The following is a 23,455-nucleotide window of genomic DNA, read 5'->3' on the forward strand; positions in this document are numbered from 1 at the left end:
TAGCATATCCTTTAGAGTTCAGTTTAATCTTTCTATAACTGCCTGCCTTGTAGGATTGTGTGGTATACCTGTAATATGCTTTATATTGTAACAAGCAAGAAACTGTTTCATTTTACTAGAGACATATACTGGAGTATTGTCTGTCTTTATTTGTGCAGGGATACCCATGATGGCCATAAAGTCTAGCAAATGTGTGATTACTGAATCAGACTTTTCTGAACTCAAAGCAGTCACCTGTTGACAGAAGTTTCTGTCCCTCCAGGTCCCACAGCTGTTCAGTCCCAAAGAAATCACACAGAGGTCTACATTAATCATAAACTGGTTGGCCTCTTAGCTCAGGCTTATTATTAACTCTTACATCCTACATTAATTCATAATTCTTGTTTGTTTTAGCTATGTGGCTTGGTACCTTTTATCAGTGAGGCCTTCTCATTTTGCTTCCTCTGCATCTGGGTGATGGCTGCAGACTAAGTCTTTCCTCTTCCCAGAATTCTCCTGTTCTCATTGTCCCACCTCTACTTCCTACCTATACTCCCTAAAGACTACTGGCCAATCAGTGTTTTATTAAAATAATACAAGTGACAGGATACAAGACCATTGCCCCATAGCAGTCACCCATTTAAATCCTGTATCAGTGGTGTGGTGTACATGTTTTAACTTTTCAATTTCTACAAAATGGAATACATCTATCTGCTAGATTTCATTCCTTTGAGTGTCCTTTGGGTTAGTTTCTCCAGGTAGTGGAGTTTGGTTATACCAAGAACAAGTAGGACATTTCCTTATAATTTCCTTTGCTTGTTGCCACATGATAAAAAAGTCTTTTTTTTAATCTTTGTTATTGACATGATTTTTAAAAATGATATTCTGAGGCCTTCTTCATATTTCCAATCAATAATTGATCAATTTCTCCATTACTTTATGCTGGAGGGTCTGGAAGACCCATTTGTGATTGGATGTGTGTTTTATACATACAGGATGATTCCTGTCCTGATTATTTCTTGTATTGGATAAATAAAAAAGTCAATTCTGAATCATTTGCTATAAATTCATTTGTTTCAATATGCAAAACAACTCTTTCTTCATATTGTGAATCAGTAACTATGTTGGGAGGTCCCATAAAATCCATTAATTCCATGAGAATAATATATAACTATTACTCTTGAACAGAATCATAAGGGCTTAGATCCACTTTACTCAAATTTTCTGATTTGCAACCTGACACTCCTAATTCATTTTCATCAGTATAGGATGTAGGGGTGCTAGTTATTGGTGTTTCCCATACAATGTGAGGAAGGCTCCAGTTAGTTTCTTTATAAATTGAATTATTCCCTTGCTTTTGGGATATTTGTTGTTAATCTCTCACCAAAAAAAAAATACTGTAAGTTCTTTTCCAACATTCACCTTTTGCCCATAATTTATCAATTTCTTCATTAGTAAAAGGTTCTAAAATTTCTGATGGCTCTATACCTGCTAAGTGATGAAGTCTCAATTTTTCTTTTAGAATCAAGTCAGAGACCTTTCCCATATAAATTTTTAATTTTTTACTGTTTATGTGGCAAAAAAGATGTATTTTAAAACAGTATCTTTCCTTTGCATTAATATTCCAGTAGGAGAATGCATAGAGGGAAAACAATCAAAATGGAATCAAGCTTTAGAAATAAACAACCTGCACGTACTTCATGTACTTTCTTTTCCACAAAAGCCAATTCTCTCTCAGCTTCATCTGATAATTCATTTATTTAAGTCCTTATCATCATTTAGATTTTGAACAAATTACTCAGTTCATCATTTTTACCTCAACAGCGGGCTGTAGACTGGAAATGTCTCCTAGCAATCTTTGAAAGTCATTAAGAGTCCACAACTAGCTGGGCGATGGTGGCGCACGCCTTTAATCCCAGCACTCGGGAGGCAGAGGCAGGCGGATCTCTGTGAGTTCGAGACCAGCCTGGTCTACAGAGCTAGTTCCAGGACAGGCTCCAAAGCCACAGAGAAACCCTGTCTCAAAAAACAAAACAAACAAACAAACAAAAAAGAGTCCACAACTGGCCAGGCAGTGATGATGCAAACCTTTAATCCCAGCACTTGGGAGGCAGAGGCAGGAGGATCTCTGTGAGTTCGAGGACAGCCTAGTCTACAAGAGCTAGTTCCAGGACAGGCTACAAAGCTACAGAGAAACCCTGTCTTAAAAAACAAAACAAAACAAGAAAAAAAAAGAGTCCACTATTGATCTCTCCTAATTTGCACCTTTTGGGGTCTAATTTTTTTAGACCTATTTTATATACTAAATAATTAACAGAATCTCCTGTTTGTATTTATTAACAGGTAATTTGTAATCCCCCACAAGGCAAAATTTTCTTTACTTTTTCAAACATTCTTTCTAAAGTACATTTGAATCAGCTAGTAAGATGTTGAGGAAATTGCTTATGTATCATTTCCAATGGCTGATGTACAAAATATTGGCACAGAGTGAGACTATTTAACATTCCCTGAGGGAGCATCTTCCATTGATATCTCTTAAGAGGTTGAGAATTATTATAAGTTGGCAACATGAAAGCAAATTTTTCTTTGTCTTTTTTTCTCGTAAATGTATAGTGAAGAAACAATCTTTTAAATCAATAACTACAAGAGGCCATCCTTTTTGTTTTTGTTTTCAAGACAGAATTTCTCTGAGTAGCTTTGGAGCCTGTCCTGGCACTTGCTATGTAGACCAGGCTGGCCTTGTTCTGCCTCCCAAGTGCTGAGATTAAAACCATGCACCACCAATGCCTTGTTGAGGTCATTCTTTAGGTAATAGAGAAGGCAAAGGAATTCCAGACTGTAGAGAGCTCATTGGCTGAATCACCTTATTAACAGCTCTTAGATCTGTTACCATTTTCCAGATTTCTTTTTAATAACAAATACAGCAGAATTACAAGAACTGGTTGATTCTTCAATATGTTGAGCATTTAACTGCTCCTGTACCAGGTATTCTAAGGCCTGTAGTTCCTATGTTGCTAAAGGCCATTCCTCAACCCATACAGGTTTGTCTGTCAATCATTTTAAAGGTAGGGCTTTTGGTGCCTTTGAAAGATCAGCAGCTGTTGTACAAACTGAATGGTTGATGACTGATACTTATAATACCTTCTAATATTTTTCCCAGAAACATACGTTAATCTGTGGTTTATTTCTAAGATTGGAGGCTGTTAATCTGAGTATTTCATTGCTGTAACAAATCACGTGCCCATAAATTCATTGCTATGTTAGCCACATAAGGTTTTAATTTTTCTCTCTGTCCTTCTGACCCTATACATTTGACTCATCTCATGTTCTGTTTTATCTGAGATAACGTTCTGATCCCTAGAAGATGAATATTTATCTCCTGAAGATTCTGATTTGGATGCCAATATTCTGGTGCAATTATTGTTACATCTGCACCTGTATCTACAAGACCTTCAATGACAATGTCATTTATTCGTGTTTTTAATTTTGGTCTTTGTTCATTTATAGAATTTTTCAAAATATTTGTTTTACAGTTTCTCTTAATTTTTTAGTTCTCTCTTCTATAGCTGCTCGATCATCCAGAGCAGTATGGCTTCTTACAATAGGCATTAGATTCTTTAATTCCTCTGGGAAGGAGTTTCCACCACAATGATAGGAAACGATGGTAATGAATTTGGCATAGGAGCCTACAAGAGTCCCCTCAAGGTATCTCCTGATGGCAAAGGGTTACCTTGACTGTCCATAATTGACCTACATTCATTAGTCCAATGCCTGCCCTTGCCACAACATCTACTTCATAAGGGCATTCTGTTTGCATTAGGTTTAGAAAAAACATTGTTTCTTAGGAACGCCCCGTTTACAGTCCTTTTTAGGTGACCTTGTTTATTGCAGTTGAAACACTTTTTTTTAAATATTTTTATTTATTTATTATGTATACAATATTCTTTCTGTGTGTATGCCTGCAGGCCAGAAGAGGTGGTAACCTCACTGTGCTTAGTGACACCTGGGAAGACTCTCAGTTGAGGCATTGCCTCCATTAGCCTGGCCTGTGGGAACATTTGTGGGGGTATTTTCCTAACTGCCAATTGATGGAGGGGATACAACCCATGGTGGGTGGTACCAGCCCTAGGCAGACGGACAGTGTAAGAAAGGTAGCTGATTGTGAGCCTGGGGCTCCTCTATGGTCTCAGCTTTAGTTCCTACCTAGGATTCCTGTCTTAAGCTGTTGCTTCCCTTGCTGATGGGTTGTAGCCTTTCCTCACCAGGTTGCTTTTGATAATGGCATTTATCCTGGCAGCAGAATAACTTAGGACAGCTTAATGTTACTCTGACGCTCTAGTGTTGAGGTCTGACACCTTGTTACCCTTCCCTGAACAGTGGGCTGGTCTCTGTGCTATTGAAGAACATGTCTTCTTAAAGCTGAACCCTACCACTCTCTTCAAACACCGACTAAAGTTCTTGTTGACCCCCAGATACTGATCCTGACAACCAAGCACTTCTAAGACCAAAGCCTATATTCCCTCCAAATCTTCCTCTCCCCACTCCCTCATACACTCTAGGCCCCTCCTCCTCCCTCCACCTCCATCATACACGCTGGTCCCTGCCTCCTCTCTTCTTCCCCCACCATACATGCTGGTCTCTTCTCCCCGTCCCCCCCAGTCCATTATACACTCTGGTCCCAGGCTCCTCCCCTCCCATCATATGCTCTGGTCCCCTCTTCCTCCCCCATTCCCATTTAGTCTGCTGAGATACCCCTCAGAACATGCCTCCTTCCTCTCTTTCACAAGAGCAGGCCTTTCTTGCTTCTACTTTTCATCTCCCTCCAATCCATCTGCCTCCACACATCAGTTGTACCGATCTTTTAAACAACGCTCTCACCTCCTTTCTGAAGCCATCTACAGCCAGAGTAATATCCAAACTCCTCTTCACTGTGGCCTACAGGACCCACCGAGCCCACGCAGTCCTTCAGCCTGGATGAAACACTCTTGCCCCAGTCTGTTTTCTGCCTTAGTCCAAGGCCTCCAGTACCGCACCCATCACAGAGGCCTCTGCTGAGCACCCTTCAGAATGCAGTCTCATGGTCACGCTATACCGTGTCCTGTGGTCTTAGTGTCTCACGGCTCCCATTGTTCAGTTGGGATCTGCTATACCTATTAGAACCGAAGTTTCCCCGGAGACCTTGGTTTATCAACCTGTTCTTTCTGCACCATGAGCACACCAAAGAATCCCCATCATTACTTGGGGATAAATGACTGACATCAGAAGTCATGGTTTCCTTCATCATCCTCAGTGTCCACACCTTCGGTTGTGGTATTTCCTTGACATGGTCTGCCTCGCCTCCCTCTTCCTCTCCTCATTGTTGACCCCTGTGTGCAGTAAACAAATGCTCATCCTTGTAGTCCTTGTAGTAGGTCCCCCCCCGCCCCCCACTCCCTTTAGGAAAAACTGCTTGCTCTTGACACTCCAGCCAATGGCCTTTTTGTCTAGCTCTATTCTCAGGCTAACTACCTCAAAGTGACCTTAGGTTTGTTCCTAGAAATTCTGCTGAAAACCAAGACTCGCACCTGGAGGAAGTTAAGTCCTTAAAACAAGGCAAGCCCAACTAGGCGAAGGGGTCAAGAGAGCATCCAGTCTTCACCCACAGTGTGTCCTCCAACCCTGGAAGCATCAATCTAAGACTTTTATCTAACCCCAACGAAATCCTCCCACATAACCACCCACTTGAAGCAGTTTTTTAAGCTATGACTCCGAAACCCATAAATGTATGGAGGCTTCAGACTAAAGGCCTCTTTTAAAGGCTCTCCTGCGGCTCAGTGAACAGATGAACAGACCCAGATGACCAGATTATTTCAGGGGCCTATGGGGAGATCTGGCAGGTCCAGCCCCAGCAACTGCAGGGTTAGGTGAATGATCCAAAGTGAAAGGGCAAAGGGTAAAGGGCAAAGTGAAAGTAGCCAGGGCCTTCTCCTGGGGACTGCTTTCTCAGTTGAAACACCAGGACAGTGCTCAGCGGCCTGGGGCTCAGGAAGAGAGGGACTTCTTTGGGTCTTTGCTTGTAATCGCCTTGTACTGGGAAGGCTCAGGGTCCCGCGAAGACAGCCGTGTACCTCCCGAAGCACCTGGTGTTCACCGACTGACCCTTCTCCCTGCCCCAGGGCCACAGCACTGGACCGCTATGGGCTGCAGAAAGCAGGCTTCACGCATGTGCTGAACGCTGCGCACGGCCGCTGGAATGTGAACACTGGGCCAGACTACTACCGCGACATGGCCATCGAGTACCATGGCGTCGAGGCCGACGACGTGCCCAGCTTCGACCTCAGCGTCTTCTTCCACTCGGCTGCCGCCTTCATTGATTCGGCGCTCCTAGACGACCACAGTAAGAGACACTCTCCTCCCGTGCCCTGCCCAGGCCCGCCCCCCAGGCTGAGGCTCCGCCCCACCCGACAGGTACCGCCTCCAGGCATAGAGCACGCCCCCAAGCCGAGGCCCCGCCCCCGCCCTGCCAAGGCAGATCCGTACCCCCAACTCAGGGGAAAGGCTATGCCCCCATACTTAGGCCCCTCCCCAGGAAGAAGCCTCCCTCCTGCCAGCAGCGTGGAGAGTAGTAGGGATTCTCAAACCTGGTGCCCTGAGGCTGAGGGTTGTCGGCAGGGATTGGTTGAGCTAACTGCCCCGCCACTTACATTGCTTTTGGGGTTCTGGGCTTGACAGCCACTGTCGGGAAAGAAAAGCCGGAGGTTTACACTGCCGGGCTTTTGGTCTGAGTCTGTCTATGAAGGAAAGGCCATCCATTCTTAAAAAGGCCTTGGGTGGACTAGAGTCCTCAAAGCTGGGAACTGCAGCCAAAACGCTAGTCGCGCTTGGGCCCAAACTGGACCAGAGCCAAAGGCTTCAATTTTTAAGGAGTTGGCTTTCTTGAGAACCCATGAACAGACTTGAAATACTTCTGCTAATCACGCAAACCCACGTACTGCCCCCTAAGACACACACCTTCTAAAAGTTGAGGAGCCTCAACTATTTGTATGAACTACACTAGAGGGTCTGGGTGTTGCGCCCGCAGTGTCCCGGTTTCACTTATCCATCTTTTAAGTCAAAGTGCTGATCCTTGCCCTTTAAATGCACTCTTGGCTGCTCTACTGCAGCGGGAGCTCCAAGGCTATTTTGGAGAGAAGGGCACCAAGGGTAAGACAATATGCAGTTACTGCTGCTGGGTGCGCTTCAGTACATTCCACAGAGGCCACAGGGACATCACCTGCCTAGTCGGGGCTCTGACTTCAGCCTCATGAGTCACACCCCTGTGGGAGTCATCACATAACTCAGGGTATCCAGTTACTGAAAAGAAGCCTTTGTTGCCACAAGAGGCCTGAATTCCAAGGCTCGCTGACCAACTGACCTGCTTCAGAACTTGCAACCTGGGGCTAGGCCTAGGCCAAGTCTGCCAGCCCATGGACCTTGATGGCACTATTAGCCCCACGGCCAGTCATAGTCACCCACAAAATTTGTCAACATTCTGGACCAAGACACTGTGCAATGAAAAACCACCAGTGAGCTTGGATTAGAGGGAGGAACGAATCATTTCTGAGCTGTCTTTTTGTGTTCTAGTTACGGATGTCTTTTGTATTCTGTACATTCTCAGTTTCCACACAGGATCAAAAAAGCAACTGAACTGACTCCTCACCGTGAGATAAAATTCACCTCATTGTATTCGAAGTTAACAGAAAACGTATTTGTTGTTGTGTGTGTGGGAGGGGCAGACGGGTGACACAGTACAGCAATCCAGTCCTTCAATATCTGTTTCATGTGCTCAGTTGCCATGTTTATGTCTTAGAACTCCCTCTTAATGGAAGGTGCCTGACAGGCCTTGGACAAGACAAGGCCGGGTTCAGTTTCTCCTCACAAAACTCCGTAGTGAAGTGATTCTTCCAGCGATGGAGGTATGAACCTTGAGCTGCTAGATGAAGAGCAGCGGAGGGATCCGGAAAGCGCTTGGCGCAGAACCTGGAGCGCAGGAGGCCTGCGGATGCACTTGATAGAGAGGAACTATGCCAGCGCGTGCACCTCACCACTGTAAAGTTTCCGGTCCTAAAAGAAAAGAAAGATATTCCGACTTTGAACTTGTATGATATACTCACATGAAAGCTTGTTACAGTATCCCAGGACACTGTTTGAGAAGCTGCCCTCACTGCCAAGTCGGGAAAAGATTTAGGCTCTGGAGCAAGAAAACATCAGGCTGGTGTTAGACCGGGAGCATGAAAGCACCCAGAAAAGGGCAGGTCAAGGAGAAAGGGTGCGTAGTGAAGTCAGAGAGCGCACAGGAAACAACGCACGGGTGAAGTGTGTTCATAAACATGCTGCCTGGGGTTAGGGAGCAGACCTTGTCGGCGCTTAGGGGGTTGGGCTCCATTCTCAATGACCTTTGAATTTTGCATGTCTAAAGACTTCCGCAAGCCAGGGTCTGAAATGCCAACTCTTCAGAACCGAGCGTCCACTGAATGGACGGCGCTGTCTGTGTGGCGGTGGGATAGAGGTATGGGGGTGAAGACAGCCTTGTGTCTCCCTTTGAAGGGGGCAGCTGCTGTTCAGCCCCCACCTGCGTTTCTTGGGAGAATCGATGCCAGGGTGGCAGAACTGACTTTCCAGGGAAAACCTTCAATCTATCATGCTGCTCACATTTCAAGTGCCGGCAGAGGGCAAACAAAAATGTCATCGTGATCATCCACTGTCATCTGTGTCCTGAGTGGTCCGAGGAACAAAAGAGAAGGCTCATTAGCTTGGCTCCAGCACAAGACTTGCCACAGACGCTCGGAGAAGCGGATGACAGGTGTTGGACCTGTCTGTCACAAGCTGGGGGTGGCCTGATAGTGTCGAATCACGCACTGGAACACTAAGGGGCACTGCTGTGGCATTTCCGAGCCAGACCTGGGTTGCATGTTTCCTATTATACTCCTGATGTAACAAGTGTTGATGGACAGTCTGGCCCCAAAGCAGGCCTTTCTCTGTAGCATGACTAATATTGGGGTTCAAACGGAAAGATCAGAGAAGCAAAGCAGCCAACCACCAGAGAGCTCTTACCTCTACGAAATCTTCAAACTGAAAAGAGAACAAGTTCCTGTCTCATTCTGTCTTACATTCCTCTCTAGTGCTGAAATTAAAGGCGTGCACCACCACTGCCTGGCCTCTGTGGCTAACTCGTGTGTCTGCTGGGATTAAAGGTGTGTGCACCCACTGCCTGGTCTGTAAGGCTGACCAGTGTGCCTGCTGGGAATATACGTGTGTGCACCCACTGCCTGGTCTGTAAGGCTGGCCAGTGTGCCTGCTTTGCACTCTGATCATCAGGCAAGCTCTATTTGTTAGATCATAAACAAAATATAACTGTATTTCTCTTTCTTCCCTCTTGCTTTTCTTGCCCTTTGTTGGCAAGTCCCAGCCCAAAATACACCCCTATACCCCACCCTCACTGCCAGTTATGCCCACCCTCCCTGTTATTTTGTTAATTTGATCCTATTGTTTTATAATGCTGGGAACTGAACCCAGGCACTGCATATGCTGTGTGATTTTCATTTTTCTTTTTCTTTTTTCTTTTTTTTTCTTTTTTTTTTTTCTAGACAGGGTTCCTCTGTAGCTTTGTCCTGGAACTAGCTCTTGTAGACCAGACTGGCTCAAACTCACAGAGATCCATCTGCCTCTGCCTCCCGAGACCCACCTGGCTCGTTTTTCTTTATCATGTTTTATTTTGTGTTTTGACACAGGGTCTTGTTATATAGCCCAGGTTATCCTGGAATTCAGGATCCTCCTGCCTCACCTGGTACTGGGATTACAGGCTTATACCACTATATCCGGTTTGGTTTTGGACATTATCTTTTGTCGAGCCATGGAGCTATACCCACAGCTGGTCACCAGCCTCTGGGGTCCACTTCTGCCCCTATTCTATGTCAACTTGACCTTCTGAAAGAACTAGGAAACCTCCATCATGGTGGCTAGGTAGCAGCAGTAACTTAGTCTGCTGTCCTGCCTGGTAGCTGAGAAAACAGACTCTGAGAAACCAGGGGGTGTGCCCAGCGTCACAGAACTAATCAGAGGCAGCATCCACTTAGCAGGGAAGAGCCCTCCCCTCACCCAGCCTCATGGAAGACTCTTTTGTTCTTCACATGAATATCTCTCTGTTGACTGTGTTATTTAAAAGTCACCGATCATCACGGAAGTGGAGGCAAGCAAGCTGGCTAAAAGATTTGACACACATAAACTATCCACCTTCTTCACTGGGGAAAGGACAAAGTGCTGCGAGGGAGCCTAGTGTGGATGCTCATGGTGGACGCTGGAGCATCTAACAAAGAGCGAGATCTGGAAACGCCAGATACCACCTGCTCCAGATACCACAGCTTGCCCGGCACTCACTCTTTGTCTTAAACAGGCCCTGGTCTACTTTTGAAGTCTTCACAAATTCTATCACAGGGACTGCAAACGTTGCTCAGTAGTGCACTGTTTAGACTTGGGGTGGAAGGGGATGAGGAAGAAGGCAATCCCAGCACTCAAGATGCAGAGGCAGATGGATTTCTGTGAGTTTGAGGCCAGAATGATCTATATAGCAAGTTCTAGGCCAGCCAGAGCTACATAGGGAGACCCTGTCTCAGGACAAATGAAGAGTTGGAAAATAAATCCAAGCTGGGAAGACAGCTCAGTTGGAACAATGTGTCAGTATAAGCCTGAGGATCTCAGTTCTTTTGAGATCACATGTGAAAAAACAAATAAATCAAACAAGCAAAACCCCAGATGTGATGATGTTGCCCTTGTAATAACAGTGCTGGGGATTTGGAGACAGGCTGGGGCCCATAACCAGCTGAGCCTACAGGCCAAGTTCCAAGCCAGTGACAGACCTTGTCACAAAAGACAAGATGGGCAGTGCCTGAGGAACAACATCTGAGGTTAACCCTTGGACTCCATTTGCATGCACATATGCATGCACGCACAAATGCACACTACAGACCACGTGGGTATGATTATAGATGAAATCATCTTTCTGGAAGGAGTTTTGTTCTCTGGTGTGTCTAAGCTGTAGCCAGGCCATATTGTCCCCAAGTATTATAAGGTCCCCTTTCTTTCTGCTGGACTCACACCTTGTCTGCCTTCTCTGAAGACCTCTACATCCTCTATCTCTTGGATGGAGTAGGAAGTCTTTCTCCCTGTATTCCAAGCCAGTGAGTGGGGAACAGGCAAAGGCAGTCCCTAAACCCAAGGAAGGTGGTGCTGATGAGGGTGTACAGGCATGAACAGCAGGTAGGGTTTGTGGGTCACAGACTTGGCAGGTATGCCTTTCTAGACATTTCATCATCATAATCATCGTCATTATCATTATCGTCATCATCATCATCATTGTCGTCATCAGCAGCAGCAGCAGCATCGTTGTCATCGTCGTCGTCATCATCATCATTGTCATCATCATCATCGTTGTCATCATCATCATTGTCATCATTGTCATTGTCATCATCATCATCATCGTTGTCATCATCGTCATCATCATCATTGTCATCATCATCATCGTTGTCATCATCGTCATCATCATCATTGTCATCATCGTCATTGTCATCATCATCATTGTCATCATCGTCATTGTCATCATCATCATCATCGTCATCATCATCGTCATCGTCATCATCATCATTGTCATCATCGTCGTCATCATCATCACCGTTGTCATCATCATCATTGTCATCATCGTCGTTGTCATCATCATCATCGTTGTCATCATCATCATCATCATCATCGTCATCATCATCATTGTCATCATCATCATCGTTGTCATCATTGTCATCATCATCATTGTCATCATCGTCATTGTCATCATCATCATTGTCATCATCATCATTGTCATCATCGTCGTTGTCATCATCATCATCATCATCGTTGTCATCATCATCATCGTCATCATCATCATTGTCATCATCGTCGTTGTCATCATCATCATCATCGTTGTCATCATCGTCATCATCATCATTGTCATCATCGTCGTTGTCATTATCATTGTCATCATCATCATCATCATCATCATGTATCTGTGATGTGTGCACAGGGGTGAACACCTGTTGAGGTTGGAGGACAACTTGCAGGAGTTGGTTCTCCTACCACGTGGGTTCTGGGACAGCCCTTAGGTTATCATCCTGCCTAGTGAGCAGTTTACCCAGGGAACCATCTCACTGCACTGGCTGCTGATTTGAGTGACAGAAACTCACTTTTCAGACACCACTGAAACAAGCAATTGGATGTGGCAGAAATGTTTTTTTTCTCTGAGAAAAGATTTTACTCTGTAAACCAAGCTGGCCTCATATCTCAAATTTGTGATAATCATGATACCTCAATTTTATAGGTAAATGCATTAGAAATTCTGAATTTAGAATTTCTCCTTATAATGATAGCATTTTCTCTTCTAGTAAATATTTCATCGAAGCCAGCATTTTTCAGGCATAGATTACAAAATATTAGTAGGTCATAAAATCAATATGGTAGATGTGCCCAGTATTTAGTTTTTTGTTTCCTTTTTTTGATTGAATAGAGAAAGAATAGACGATAATAGCACAGAATGCATGTAGCAAAGGTACATGTTATTTGTAAAACATTTATCTGGTGCACACACACTGGCAGCATTGCAGAGCAGTGCCCAAGCTCTGGTGTCACACGGCTTGGCCTTAGAACATGACCTGCCACTCACTGGCTGAGACTGGGACAAGCCACTTCTCTGCACACCCTTCAGTGACCTCATGTGTAGAATGGCAATGATAACTTCATTGAAGCCACTAGGTAGCTGTGATAATTGACTATAATAAAATATGCCAAGTGTATATCCACTAGGCCTATTGGTGCACACATTGGTGCACTAGGCATATTGGTGAGACTCTAGGGCAAGGAGGCTGAGTAGAAAGATTGAGAGTCCAAGGCCAGGCCCCAGTGATGTAGCAGGACCCCATCTCAAAAGCACATAAACAAACAAATAAATGAACAACCTTGAAAGGACCCAGAATATCCAGGGCAAGCGAGGTCACCTATGAGTCATCTTTGAATTGAACTAGAAAACATTGGTACTAACAGCACTGCCTACCTCAGGACCCTGCTAGGGCTGGTAGCAAAGTCATAAAGCCTCCTGGTTTCTTGAAGTTCAGGCAAGTACTGGGAACAAGCCTCCTTCACTGCTGCAGTTTCCCACCAACATTGGGTTTCAACAGTCCACTTGACAGAGCCCCAGAGCCAAGAAGTGTAGTGGGGAGCTGCGGGTTGCATTCCGCCACCCAGCTCCTGCCACCAGCTAGCTTTACCCGAAATAACAACACACAAACTGTATTCTTTTAAACACTGCCTGGCCCATTAGTTTCTGCCTCTTAACCCATTTCTAATAATCTATGTAGCACCACGAGGTGCGCTTACCAGGAAAGATTCAGCATGTCTGACCTGGTGGCTGGCTGCATTGCCATCTGCCTCAGAGAGCAGAGCTGTCGCATCCGCCCGGGAGAGGGGAGCATGGTGTCTCTGAGCTCACTTCCTCTTCCTCCCAGCATTCTGTTCTGTTTACTCCACCAACCCATGTTCTAACCAATAAAATGGACCAAGGCAGTTTCTTTATTTTTTTTAACCAATGACCTTCCTCCATCAAAGAAGGAACAGCACCATGAGGTTCTGGGGACAGGAAAGTGGTGAGCCCAGGGGCACCTAAGACCAGCAGAGACTTCAGGCTCCTCAAAAGCTATGGGCTACAGCTGTCATCTATCACAAGTCTTTAGTTAGGACAGGAGAGAAAGAAGCACTTTAGCTATGGGCAGAGCTGGCCAGTGGCCAGGTGGCCTCTACCTGTAACATTCCATTGGGTAGACGGTATTATGGTCCCTAAGTGGTGGCAGGCAGCTGGCTGCAGGGTCCCGAGAGCAGCCAGTCCCAGGCAGGGAGCTCTTTGGTGAGTGAGAGACCTCGACAGGGCAGCCAGTCCCATGAGGAAAGACAGACAGATGACCACACTGCAGGTCCTGGGCAGGAAGCCACACAGTGGGCGAGACAGAGACATGGATAGGCATGCCATGCAGAGTGAGGTTGGATATTTATTTAGTGGGTTATGACAGGGAGGGGGGGGGAAAGGAGAGAAGAGCAGAGAGAGAGAGAGGCAGAGAGAAGGAGAGAGAAACAGAGGGGGGAAGGGGAGAAGAGAGAGACAGAAGCTGCCTGAGAGGGGGGTGAAGGGAGGGAGGGAGGGAGGGAGGGAGGGAGGGAGGAAAGAAGGAAGGAAGGAAGGGACTCCTCAGGCTGGAAGCTGAAGATCAGCTTGCCTCTGCGGAGCAGGGGGGCTGGGGGAGGTGGGCATGACTTGTTTCTTTATGGGACAGAGCAGACCATTACAGATGGAACACTCCATCTACCATCGATGTTCATCGGCTTGGATGTTCATGCTGGATGAGAATGAGAATGTGGACCAGTGCCCCCTAGAGGGCACAGCAACAAAGGGGCTGTTTCCCCGCCCTTCTTGTTGGCTGGGGGAGAAAGAAAGGCATTAATTGTGATGAACTGGAGGACAGTTCTGTGCCAGGCCCCCTGTGGTCCTTGCAACTGGTCACAGGGCACAGGTCTTCCCAACCCAGGGGGAGTGAGATAGGAAAACTGGGGTGCCTTCCACGCAGGGATTCTTTTGTTTCTTATGTTGTCTTATTCTGGCCTTTGTGGCTGTCCTGGGTTTCGTCCCATGAGGACAGCGGGGTTGTGGGGTGAGGGGTGTGAAAAGGACAGAGAACCGTGCCTGTGCAGAAATTGTCCACAAGAACTTTCTGTTTTCTCTCCAGCCATCAGGCTGTGAGGTGGGAAGACAGACAGCTCCAGACACCCCAACCCATTGAACCTCAGTAGAGAATCCCACAACCATAGGAAACGCCCGCCACAGAGGGAGAAGAAAGGCCAAACCTCAGAGCACAGTGGCACACAGCGAGGGACTCCCAAACGAATTTTGCATTAAGCTGCTCCTTGTGGCATTGGCCTTGTGGGTGACATCTGACAAGACATTTCACTTCCTAAACCTGTTCCCCATCAGTCCGCAAAGCAGGGACAATGACAATGAGTTTTAAGTCAAAGCTGAAATGAGTCCTGGCCAGCGAGTGTACTGGGTGGGCTCTAGAACGCCACCAAGTGGAGACCTGTGGGACCTGGCCACGTGTGCACCATAGCTGTGGATGTGGGTGGTATTGGCCTGAACAGCATCGAGATCTCTGGTTCTCACAGTTTTAGGTTTCAGAACATTTTACACTCTTAAACACTGGTGGAGACTTAAAGGCTTTCTATGTATAGGTAATATCTATCAAAGCTTTCTCCATTGAAAATAACTGAAAAATTTCAAATATTCATTAAAAAATAATATATGGATTGGTGGATCTCCAGCACCCTGTAAATTGAGCATCATAGTTTACAATCCCAGCACTGAAGGGGAAGAAGCAGGAGTATCAGAAACTGAACACCGTTCTCAGCTATGTAGGGAGTTCAAGGCCAGCCTGGGGTACATAAAACCCTGTCTTAGAAACAAAAACAAACCTGCCGGCCAGTCTTGCACTTTGAACGACTCATTTGCTACAATTCTGTAGTCACAAGTTCTATACTTGGCATTCGAAAATTGTGGTTTGCCAAATTCTGTGGGCCTTTCCATCCCTGCTGCCTTCACCGCACACTGCTGATGGTTCCACGGCGAGTTTCTTCCTCTCACCAGCCCCAGCCCTTTAGGGCTCTTGTTTATTTACCCACTTGGTTTGTTATTGAGAAGGGGTCACTATGTAGCCCTGGTTGGCCTTTTACTTGCAGTAATCCTCTTGCCTCTGCCTCCTGAGTGCTGTAATTGGGGGTATGCGACATCCATCCGAATAGGAGACTCTCGGAGTATTAGGAACTTAGCATCCTGGTTTAGATGGAGATTTAGAATGCTAACCCTGCCTGAAAGCTTGCATTTTTATCCCTGACCACACCCACATTACATTTTCTTTGAAATGACAGACTGCCTTTGTTCACTTTATTTATTTATTTATTTTTAATTTCCAGATAGGTAGCCTTAGGTGGCCTGGATAACTTTGTAGATAAACCAAGCAGTCCTCAAATTCACAGTAGTTTTTGTGCCTCTGCCTCTGAGTGCTGGGCCACCACAGACATGTGCCCCACAACTGGGCCTTGCTCACTCACTTCTGAGAAGAGTGCTACCAAATACTTAAGTTTAGATGCCCACCGGACATACTGTTTTTCCTTCAAAGACAAATATTTGTTGTATGCATCCAGTGTGCTTTGTGTATATGTCATGAAGTGTACCCCAGGGCTGAAATTTGATAAAACTTCATTTTTACTGTTGCATTGAAAATATTCTCGATATTCTCGAGGGAATGGCTGCCCACTCCCCAGGATGTGGTGGTGGACTTAGCACTGATTACTGGCATACTGACACCTGGGACATCATTCATACTAAGGCACCATTGCCTTTGTGAATGTCATGAGAACAAAGTTATGTGTGTTAACAGTCAAAAGAGTCAATGTCTAAAGGTACTATTAGCAGGGTGCCTGTAATCTCAGAACCCTGGAGGTGGAGGCAGAAGGATTAGGTGGCTGAAAATATCATGAGGTACACAGTAGATTCAAGGCCAGCCTGGGATACATATGGCCCGTCTAAAACCACAGCAAACCACACCACAAAAACCCCTCCAGAACTAGTGTGGAGACAAGGGCTTCTTGGCTTTAGTTGTTGGGATGTTCATCCTATGCCCCTGGCACAAGACACAGTAAAACTACTTTCACTGTTTAGCTGGTTGGTGGTGGCGCACGCCTTTAATCCCGGCACTTTGGAGGCAGATGGCAGACAGATCTGTGAGTTCAAGACCATCCTGGTCTACAAGCAAATTCCAGGACAACACAGAGAAACCCTGTCTCAAAAAAAACCCAAACAAACGAAACAAAGAAACTCAAACTGTAATCTGCCAGTCTGGTCTGTCACCTGGGTACCCTGTCCCCTTAAGAGGCAAGTCCCCCCCCCACTCCTAACCTCCCCCCCCCACTCCTCTGTCTGGCCAGCTTCTGCCTCTCTTCTCCCCACTTTCTCTCCTTCCTTTTCCCCTCCATAACCCACTAAATAAACTCTATAACCAAACTTTCTGCATGGCGTATCTATGTCTCCAGCAGAAGCCTCAGGCCACCCGCCGGGGGACCCACGAGGCTTCAAGGCCTCTGTGACCACTTGTGGGTCCAGTCCCCCACCAGCTCTTTATAAATGATAACACAAACTACTTTACTTTCACTGTTTAAAAGCCTAATGGACCATGTGACTTTATCCTGATTGGTTCTCCTCACTACTGCTCTGATTCTGCCCCTCCACTTGACAGTTAAGGAAATTAAGGCTTAGGAGGCTAAGCGGGTCTGTCATTTGTCACCCAGCTGGCAGTTAGTAGCAGAAGGGAGTCAGCAGGCTCCCATGTGTCCTGAGTCCAGAGCTCACAAAGCCTTTGGGGGCTGTGGGAGCTCTGGCATATTCACAATGTCACACAGATGTAAAGGCATGCACACCCTTGTCCTGAACCGCCAGTCCAGACAGGATGGTCAATCCAGGGTAATCCTGGGCTCTCCCGGCACATTCTGTTTAAATTGCTTAATCCGGGTACTTGGGGGACTGACTAAGGCAGGACAATATTGAGTTTGAAACCATCCTGGGTTACACAGGGAAGCCTTGTCCAAAAATATAAACAATTAAAATATTTGGAAATAGTTACTTGCAAGGGCCAGGAGAGGTCTAGCTCAGTGGAATAATGGGCCCTGTGCACAAGCAAGGCCCTGCATATGACCTCCCACGTTAGTGAAGAAAGAAGGCATATGCTCTGAAAAGCACTGTCCTGGGGCATAGCTGGAGGGTGTGTAGCATGTGTAAGGCCTTGGGTTTTATTCCCAGCATGGCTGGAGGAGGGTGGTTTAAGAAAAAAGAGAACTATTCATATACTGATATACAGAGCTCTCCCATGCAAACTGTTAAATGAAACAAGCAAGATAGAGAAAAGGTCTTTGGAAGGCTGGGAGTGCAGTTCCGTGGCTGTTCGGCAGGCTTAAGGCTCTGGTTTCCATTCACAGTAGAAGGAGAGAGAAGGGAGGTGTTGGGGGGAATCTAAAGTTTGTGGGTTTGGGAGTCAAGAACAAAGAGTGTGCAGGGAAATCTGCTTTGCTGGGCAGATTCTGGGAAGAAGGGGGGCATTGGTAGGGGCACTGGTGGCTCTGGAGAATCAAGGAACCCTGTGGGAGGGGATTTCTCAGTCAGTCTCCTGGGGTAGGCTTTGACCTTTGAACCTTGCTAAACATGACTAAATAAAGAGACAAAAGAAAAAGCTTCCAGGTTTGGTGCCTTCTCCTCTTTCGGAGCAACGGGTATAACTTTCACCAATCCTACCACACATCAGTCAGCAAACAGGTCTATTGGACACAAACTGCCTTCCCAGCACCCCTATGAAAGAAAGAGACAAGTGACTGTGTCCCCATTTTGCAGATGGGGAGCTGTGGCCCAATCCAAACTATGGACAACAGAGAGAATGAATGTGGGTTAAGATGCCTCATCCCGTTCAGCATTGGTTTTCCTGTCCCCCTCCACCTGCAGGTAAGATCCTGGTTCACTGTGCCATGGGCCGAAGCCGGTCAGCAACCCTGGTCCTGGCCTACCTGATGATCCACAAGAACATGACCTTGGTGGATGCCATCCAACAAGTGGCTAAGAAGCGCTGTGTTCTGCCCAACCGGGGCTTCCTGAAGCAGCTCCGGGAGCTGGACAAGCAGCTGGTGAAGCAGCGACGACAGGCTGAGCCAGGGGACTGTGAGCTGGGGTGGTAGGGCCCTCGGAGAGAGATCAGAGCCCCTGGCACCCAGAGCAGGAGGCTGATGGGTGCCTTCTCGGAAGCTTTGTTGGTGGTGGAGATGGGACACAGGGAAGATGAGCAGCTGTCACCTCCATGTCCCGTTCTCCTCCTCAGGAAGGGCCAGGACAACTGCAGGGGGAACTGGCTTCAGATGAGGGCCGCTCTGTGGTCTCTTGTCCTTTAAGTTCGAAGTGGAGAGGGAGTTTTTTTGTTTTGTTTTTAATGTGTGAGCACTGTGTTGTGGTTAAACATTTGGCTCTGAAAAGAAAAAAATCACGTTCTTATAAAAATATAACTTAAAATAGAACTTGATTTTTTTTAACCACAGAAAATTGCCTGGCAAGCCACGTTACAAGACAGGCTTTACCACTTAGGAGGAAGTCTCAGAGCAACCATGTTTCTTTATCCATGGTGGCCTATGTGTTGTGTGTGTGTGTGTGCGCACGCATGCATATGCGTGCGTCTGTGTGCGTGTCTGTGAATGTGCACGCGTGCACATGCGTGTGTCTGTGTGCACACACGCGCGTGTGTGCGTGTGTGCATGCGTGTCTGTGTATACGTGCATGAGTGCGGACACGCGTGTGTATGGGTGGCATGGAGTCCCCTCCTTACATCACAGTCGGAGCTGTCACCACAGATGAGTTGTGGTGAATCTGGACAAGGAAGAGTGTAACTTCACAATTTGGGAGAAAAAGAGAGGCAGGAGACACTTAATTTTAGGGGACCAGAATGCCTCTTTTCCTTTAGCGTAAGGACGGAATGGTGGTTCTTTTTACTCACACCCTGAAGTATCTGCAGGGCAGGGCAGCCGGGTGAGCTCAGATGTGAGCTGGTCTCTCTTGAGAGTTAAGTGAGCACTGTGATGGTCATTCCTCACTCAAGAAAACAGCAGCACAACAGGGTGGTGGCTTCCAGAACCAGGAACCCTGAGAAGATGGAGCCTAGAGAGAGGAGGGCAGCAGTGAAGAACCACCAATGATGGCATTCTAGAGAGAGCCAAGAGGGCCTAAGGCCCGCTGGGGACGCCAGGAAGGGGCCCATGTTTCCAGTGTTAATAGTGCCCATTAGGAGCGCTGGAGCCCAGGGAAGCTGAGTAAAGCCGTCACTGTGACATCTGGGGGAGCTGTTTTGATTTCCTATCACTGGTAATTTGGGACCTTGTGGTTAGGATGGTCTCCTGGGACCCTCCTGAGAATGATCTGACATAGACATGGAGATCACCTCAAGACTCCCTTACATCTACAATATTGGGTCTTAAAATAAATTTAAAAACCAAAACATTGCCGCAAAGTTGAAAGCAAACACACACAAGACTGGAGACCATGCTCAGCTGAGGTGCTGGGCTGGAGGAGTGGAGGCCACGCTCAGCTGAGGTGCTGGGCTGGAGGAGTGGAGGCCACACTCAGCTGAGGTGCTGGGCTGGAGGAGTGGAGGCCACGCTCAGCTGAGGTGCTGGGCTGGAGGAGTGGAGGCCACGCTCAGCTGAGGTGCTGGGCTGGCGTGGCGACACTCTGGAGCAGGACAACTACCGAGGACGGACTCACTTGATGATTTTGGTGTCCTGGGAGCCACAGGATCTTGGGAAAGGGACCTGGGGTTAGAGTAGTCCCTACTTGGGCTTTCCATCAGAGCATCCTGATGGCCCCTTCTGAACTCAGATTTCAATTAGTTATCCATTTGCAGTGCCCAGACAAGCCAGCATTTCCATTTCCACCAAGTACTTGCATTAGTGAACTCACGTGTAGGTGAGGTAGCACACAAACAGCCCCACGAGGAGGCTTTCCTGAGCCGCTGACCCGGTGCCTCCTGCCACACCCCACCTCTTTGAGAAACTAATGTTGCCTGCCTCTTCCTGGTGACTACTGGGACTTAGTGTTAAGAGAAAGGAGGCACAAAAATGTCAGCAACAATGTTTAAAGACTTCATAAGCAGTGTTTTCACTTGGTTAAAAAGCATGACTGAGACTTAGCACATTTCCAAACCTGGGTTAAGAGGCCAAAAGCTTGTTTAAAAATGCAGATGGTACTAAGATGCCACGTGGGACATGGGAGATGAAGAAACAGTGGAGAAGCCACTCTAGACACGTGGCGCTGGGAAAGAATTCGGTTCCAATCGTTCAGTGAAACAGAAAGTAACCAGGCAAGCCGCTTCTTACTACAAAAAGTGGGCCTCAGCCAATGGGGTTGGCAAGCTGCACAGATGGCCAAGATGGACTCACTCATCTTTTATCCTTAACCCAGGGGGAGCTTGGCTTCTCCGCTGGCTGAGGTTCGACCTCACAGTCTACCCTGGACTGGCTAATAGGGAAAGCAGGCGAGGAGGAGGAAATGTAGGGAAGAGGAAAATGGTCAAGTTCCAGGAATGCAGCCAGGCCTTTACTTCAAAGTTTTACAGGGTAGGGAGATGAAAAGATTTAAGTAAAAGTTTTACAAGGTGGGAGTAGTGTAGGGAATATTAGCTCTTAGTGGGCTAGCCACCTTTGATAGAAAAAAACCCCTCCTTTCTCACAGAGAAACCTTTATTGGATGGAGGGTCTTGAGACAGCAGCTTACTGAGTAGCCCACACTGGCTTTTAATTCAAGACCTAAGGTGGAGAGTTGGCTCAGCGGTTAAGGGCTCCCAGGCTTGTCTCCCAGCACACATGGCGACTCACAACTCCAGGTAGGGCATCCGATGTCTCTTCTGGCCTCCATGGGCACCGGCACATTTACACAGTACAGGAAAAACACCCCTATATAACACAAAAATAAAACATGCAAAAAAGAATTCATGGTCTTTTCTCCCAGCGGGAGGGGAAATCTGAGGACACAAGGGGAACTTGTCCTTGAAGTGCCTTGAAGTGCAAGTTCCAAAGGGGTAGGAGATTCTAGTGTTGACTTGGGATGCTGATGAGTGGAGGGAAATAAAGTTCTGGGAGTCATCTGCAAGTCATCACACTGGATGAGATAAAGAGGAAAAAGATGCAGCTGGCCCGGGATGGACCAGTCGGGATGGACGAGGAAGATGCAGGAAAACCAACGCAGAAAGCAATGGCAGGAGTCTGCTCCTTGGTATGTCAGTGCTTGCCGTTAATGGCTAGGTAAGGCTTGCTCCCTCTAAGGGAACCTGCATCTACAGAGCAGACTCTTCCAGCTGGTGTTTAAGAGAGCTGATTCAGTGATCTGGGGATCGGAGTGAATTGGGGGCGATTAACTTTCTGTGTTTCTTCCACCTCCCGACCAGTGTGTGGGAGGGCTGTTGGCCAATGCTGAGTCATCACTTCCAACAGGGCTTGTATACCAGGGAGACATCAGATGACCGCTCCTACAAAGGAGGAACATACTATTGGTCTTATAGGTGTGCGCTATGAGTGGCCACCAACCGAGGAGCAGTTGTATGCAATTATGGATCTAAGCCATATCCCAGGATCTGTGGTGTGGCATTTCCAGTGAGGCCTGGTGCTCAACAGGCAACTCAGCTAGACAGTTCTTTCCTTACAAAGCCTATTTCCTTAAGGGATATTTGAACTCTGGGACCAATGCTAGGCACCCAGTGGAACACATGGGTGTGGAACAGCCATTAGGAGTTGATCCATAAAGATCGCTTGGACTGTGAAGCAAGCAAGGGATGGAGCACTGAGACCCAGACTTCCCACAACCCAAAGGTTATGAATAACAGGCGATTGTCAAGGGGAACGGGGGTGTCTTGGCCCCCAGACACTCTTAACACAAGAGGGAGGCACGAAGCTAGCACATAAATGTTCCAAGGAGGGACCTGGAGAAGGGTGTCTGTGGGGTTCCTAGACAGAAACAAGTTTCCCGCCAGATATGTGGTCCACTGTCCTGCTGGGGCCCTCAACCACTCCCAACCTTCTAGCGATTTGATTGGCTCAAAACTGCACCCAATCACCTGCTCCTCAGAAGACATCTGGCATGTCCTTTCCCCACAAATCATATTCTGCTCCCCTTTTGCGTCGCCAGCCCTGCAGGAGGGTCTTCTAAGACCCCTTCCCCATCTTCAAGTATCATCACTGGCTTGGCAGGAGCACAAAACTCAAGAGTTAAAATGTGGATGCTATCCCTGCCATTCATGCACTGGAAGCAACCATTGGTGAGAACAGGAAGCCAGAGCCCCGCAGGCTTCTTCTATTGGGGTGGCCTTTTGTTCTGGCTGAGCCCATGTTGCGCTTTGTGTCAATGTCTGCAGAACCGTGAGCGCCCACACGTAGATGCCCTTAAACACTCAGTGGGCCAGTCACACGCAGGTGCCAAGTCAAGCTCTTACTTCTCAACTTGTTGTTCAAGTAATAAAATATTTTAGCGGACAGTCAGAACTCTCTCTGAAGGTCATGCAATGTCTATAAACACTCACCTTTGGGTGGTGTATGTGTGTGTGAAACTATGAACTCTAAAGGGATCATACAGTCCTTCACAACTGAGTGAAGCTGTCACACTTTTCAAAAGAAAATCGGGTGTTTGTGATAGCAATCTTCTAAAAAAGAAGCTTGCTAGTGTGGTACCAGGCCCCCGGGTTTCTAGAGCTGGTACAAATGAGGCAACTGGATATCCTTGTGAGCGCTCTGTGCAAATGAAGATCAAAGGCAAAAAGAAAAAACCAAA

At 46.9% G+C, this 23,455-nt stretch overlaps 1 protein-coding gene across 1 annotated transcript in view; it reads left to right on the top strand.

The window, feature by feature from the left end:
• Positions 1 to 19,080, top strand: part of LOC121435153 (dual specificity phosphatase 29) — a 34,405-nt gene extending 15,325 nt beyond the window's left edge. The window contains exons 2-3 of the mRNA XM_041634260.1: positions 6,135 to 6,355; positions 18,602 to 19,080. Of these exons, the coding sequence (XP_041490194.1) occupies positions 6,135 to 6,355; positions 18,602 to 18,831 (451 nt within the window). The 3' untranslated portion in view covers positions 18,832 to 19,080. The remainder of the gene's footprint in view (positions 1 to 6,134; positions 6,356 to 18,601) is intronic.
• The last annotated feature ends 4,375 nt before the right edge of the window (positions 19,081 to 23,455 follow it).

Source organism: Microtus oregoni, unplaced genomic scaffold, assembly GCF_018167655.1.
Source record: "Microtus oregoni isolate MIOR12 unplaced genomic scaffold, Mior012 000045F_ref0000178, whole genome shotgun sequence".
Classification (NCBI taxonomy): domain Eukaryota; kingdom Metazoa; phylum Chordata; class Mammalia; order Rodentia; family Cricetidae; genus Microtus; species Microtus oregoni.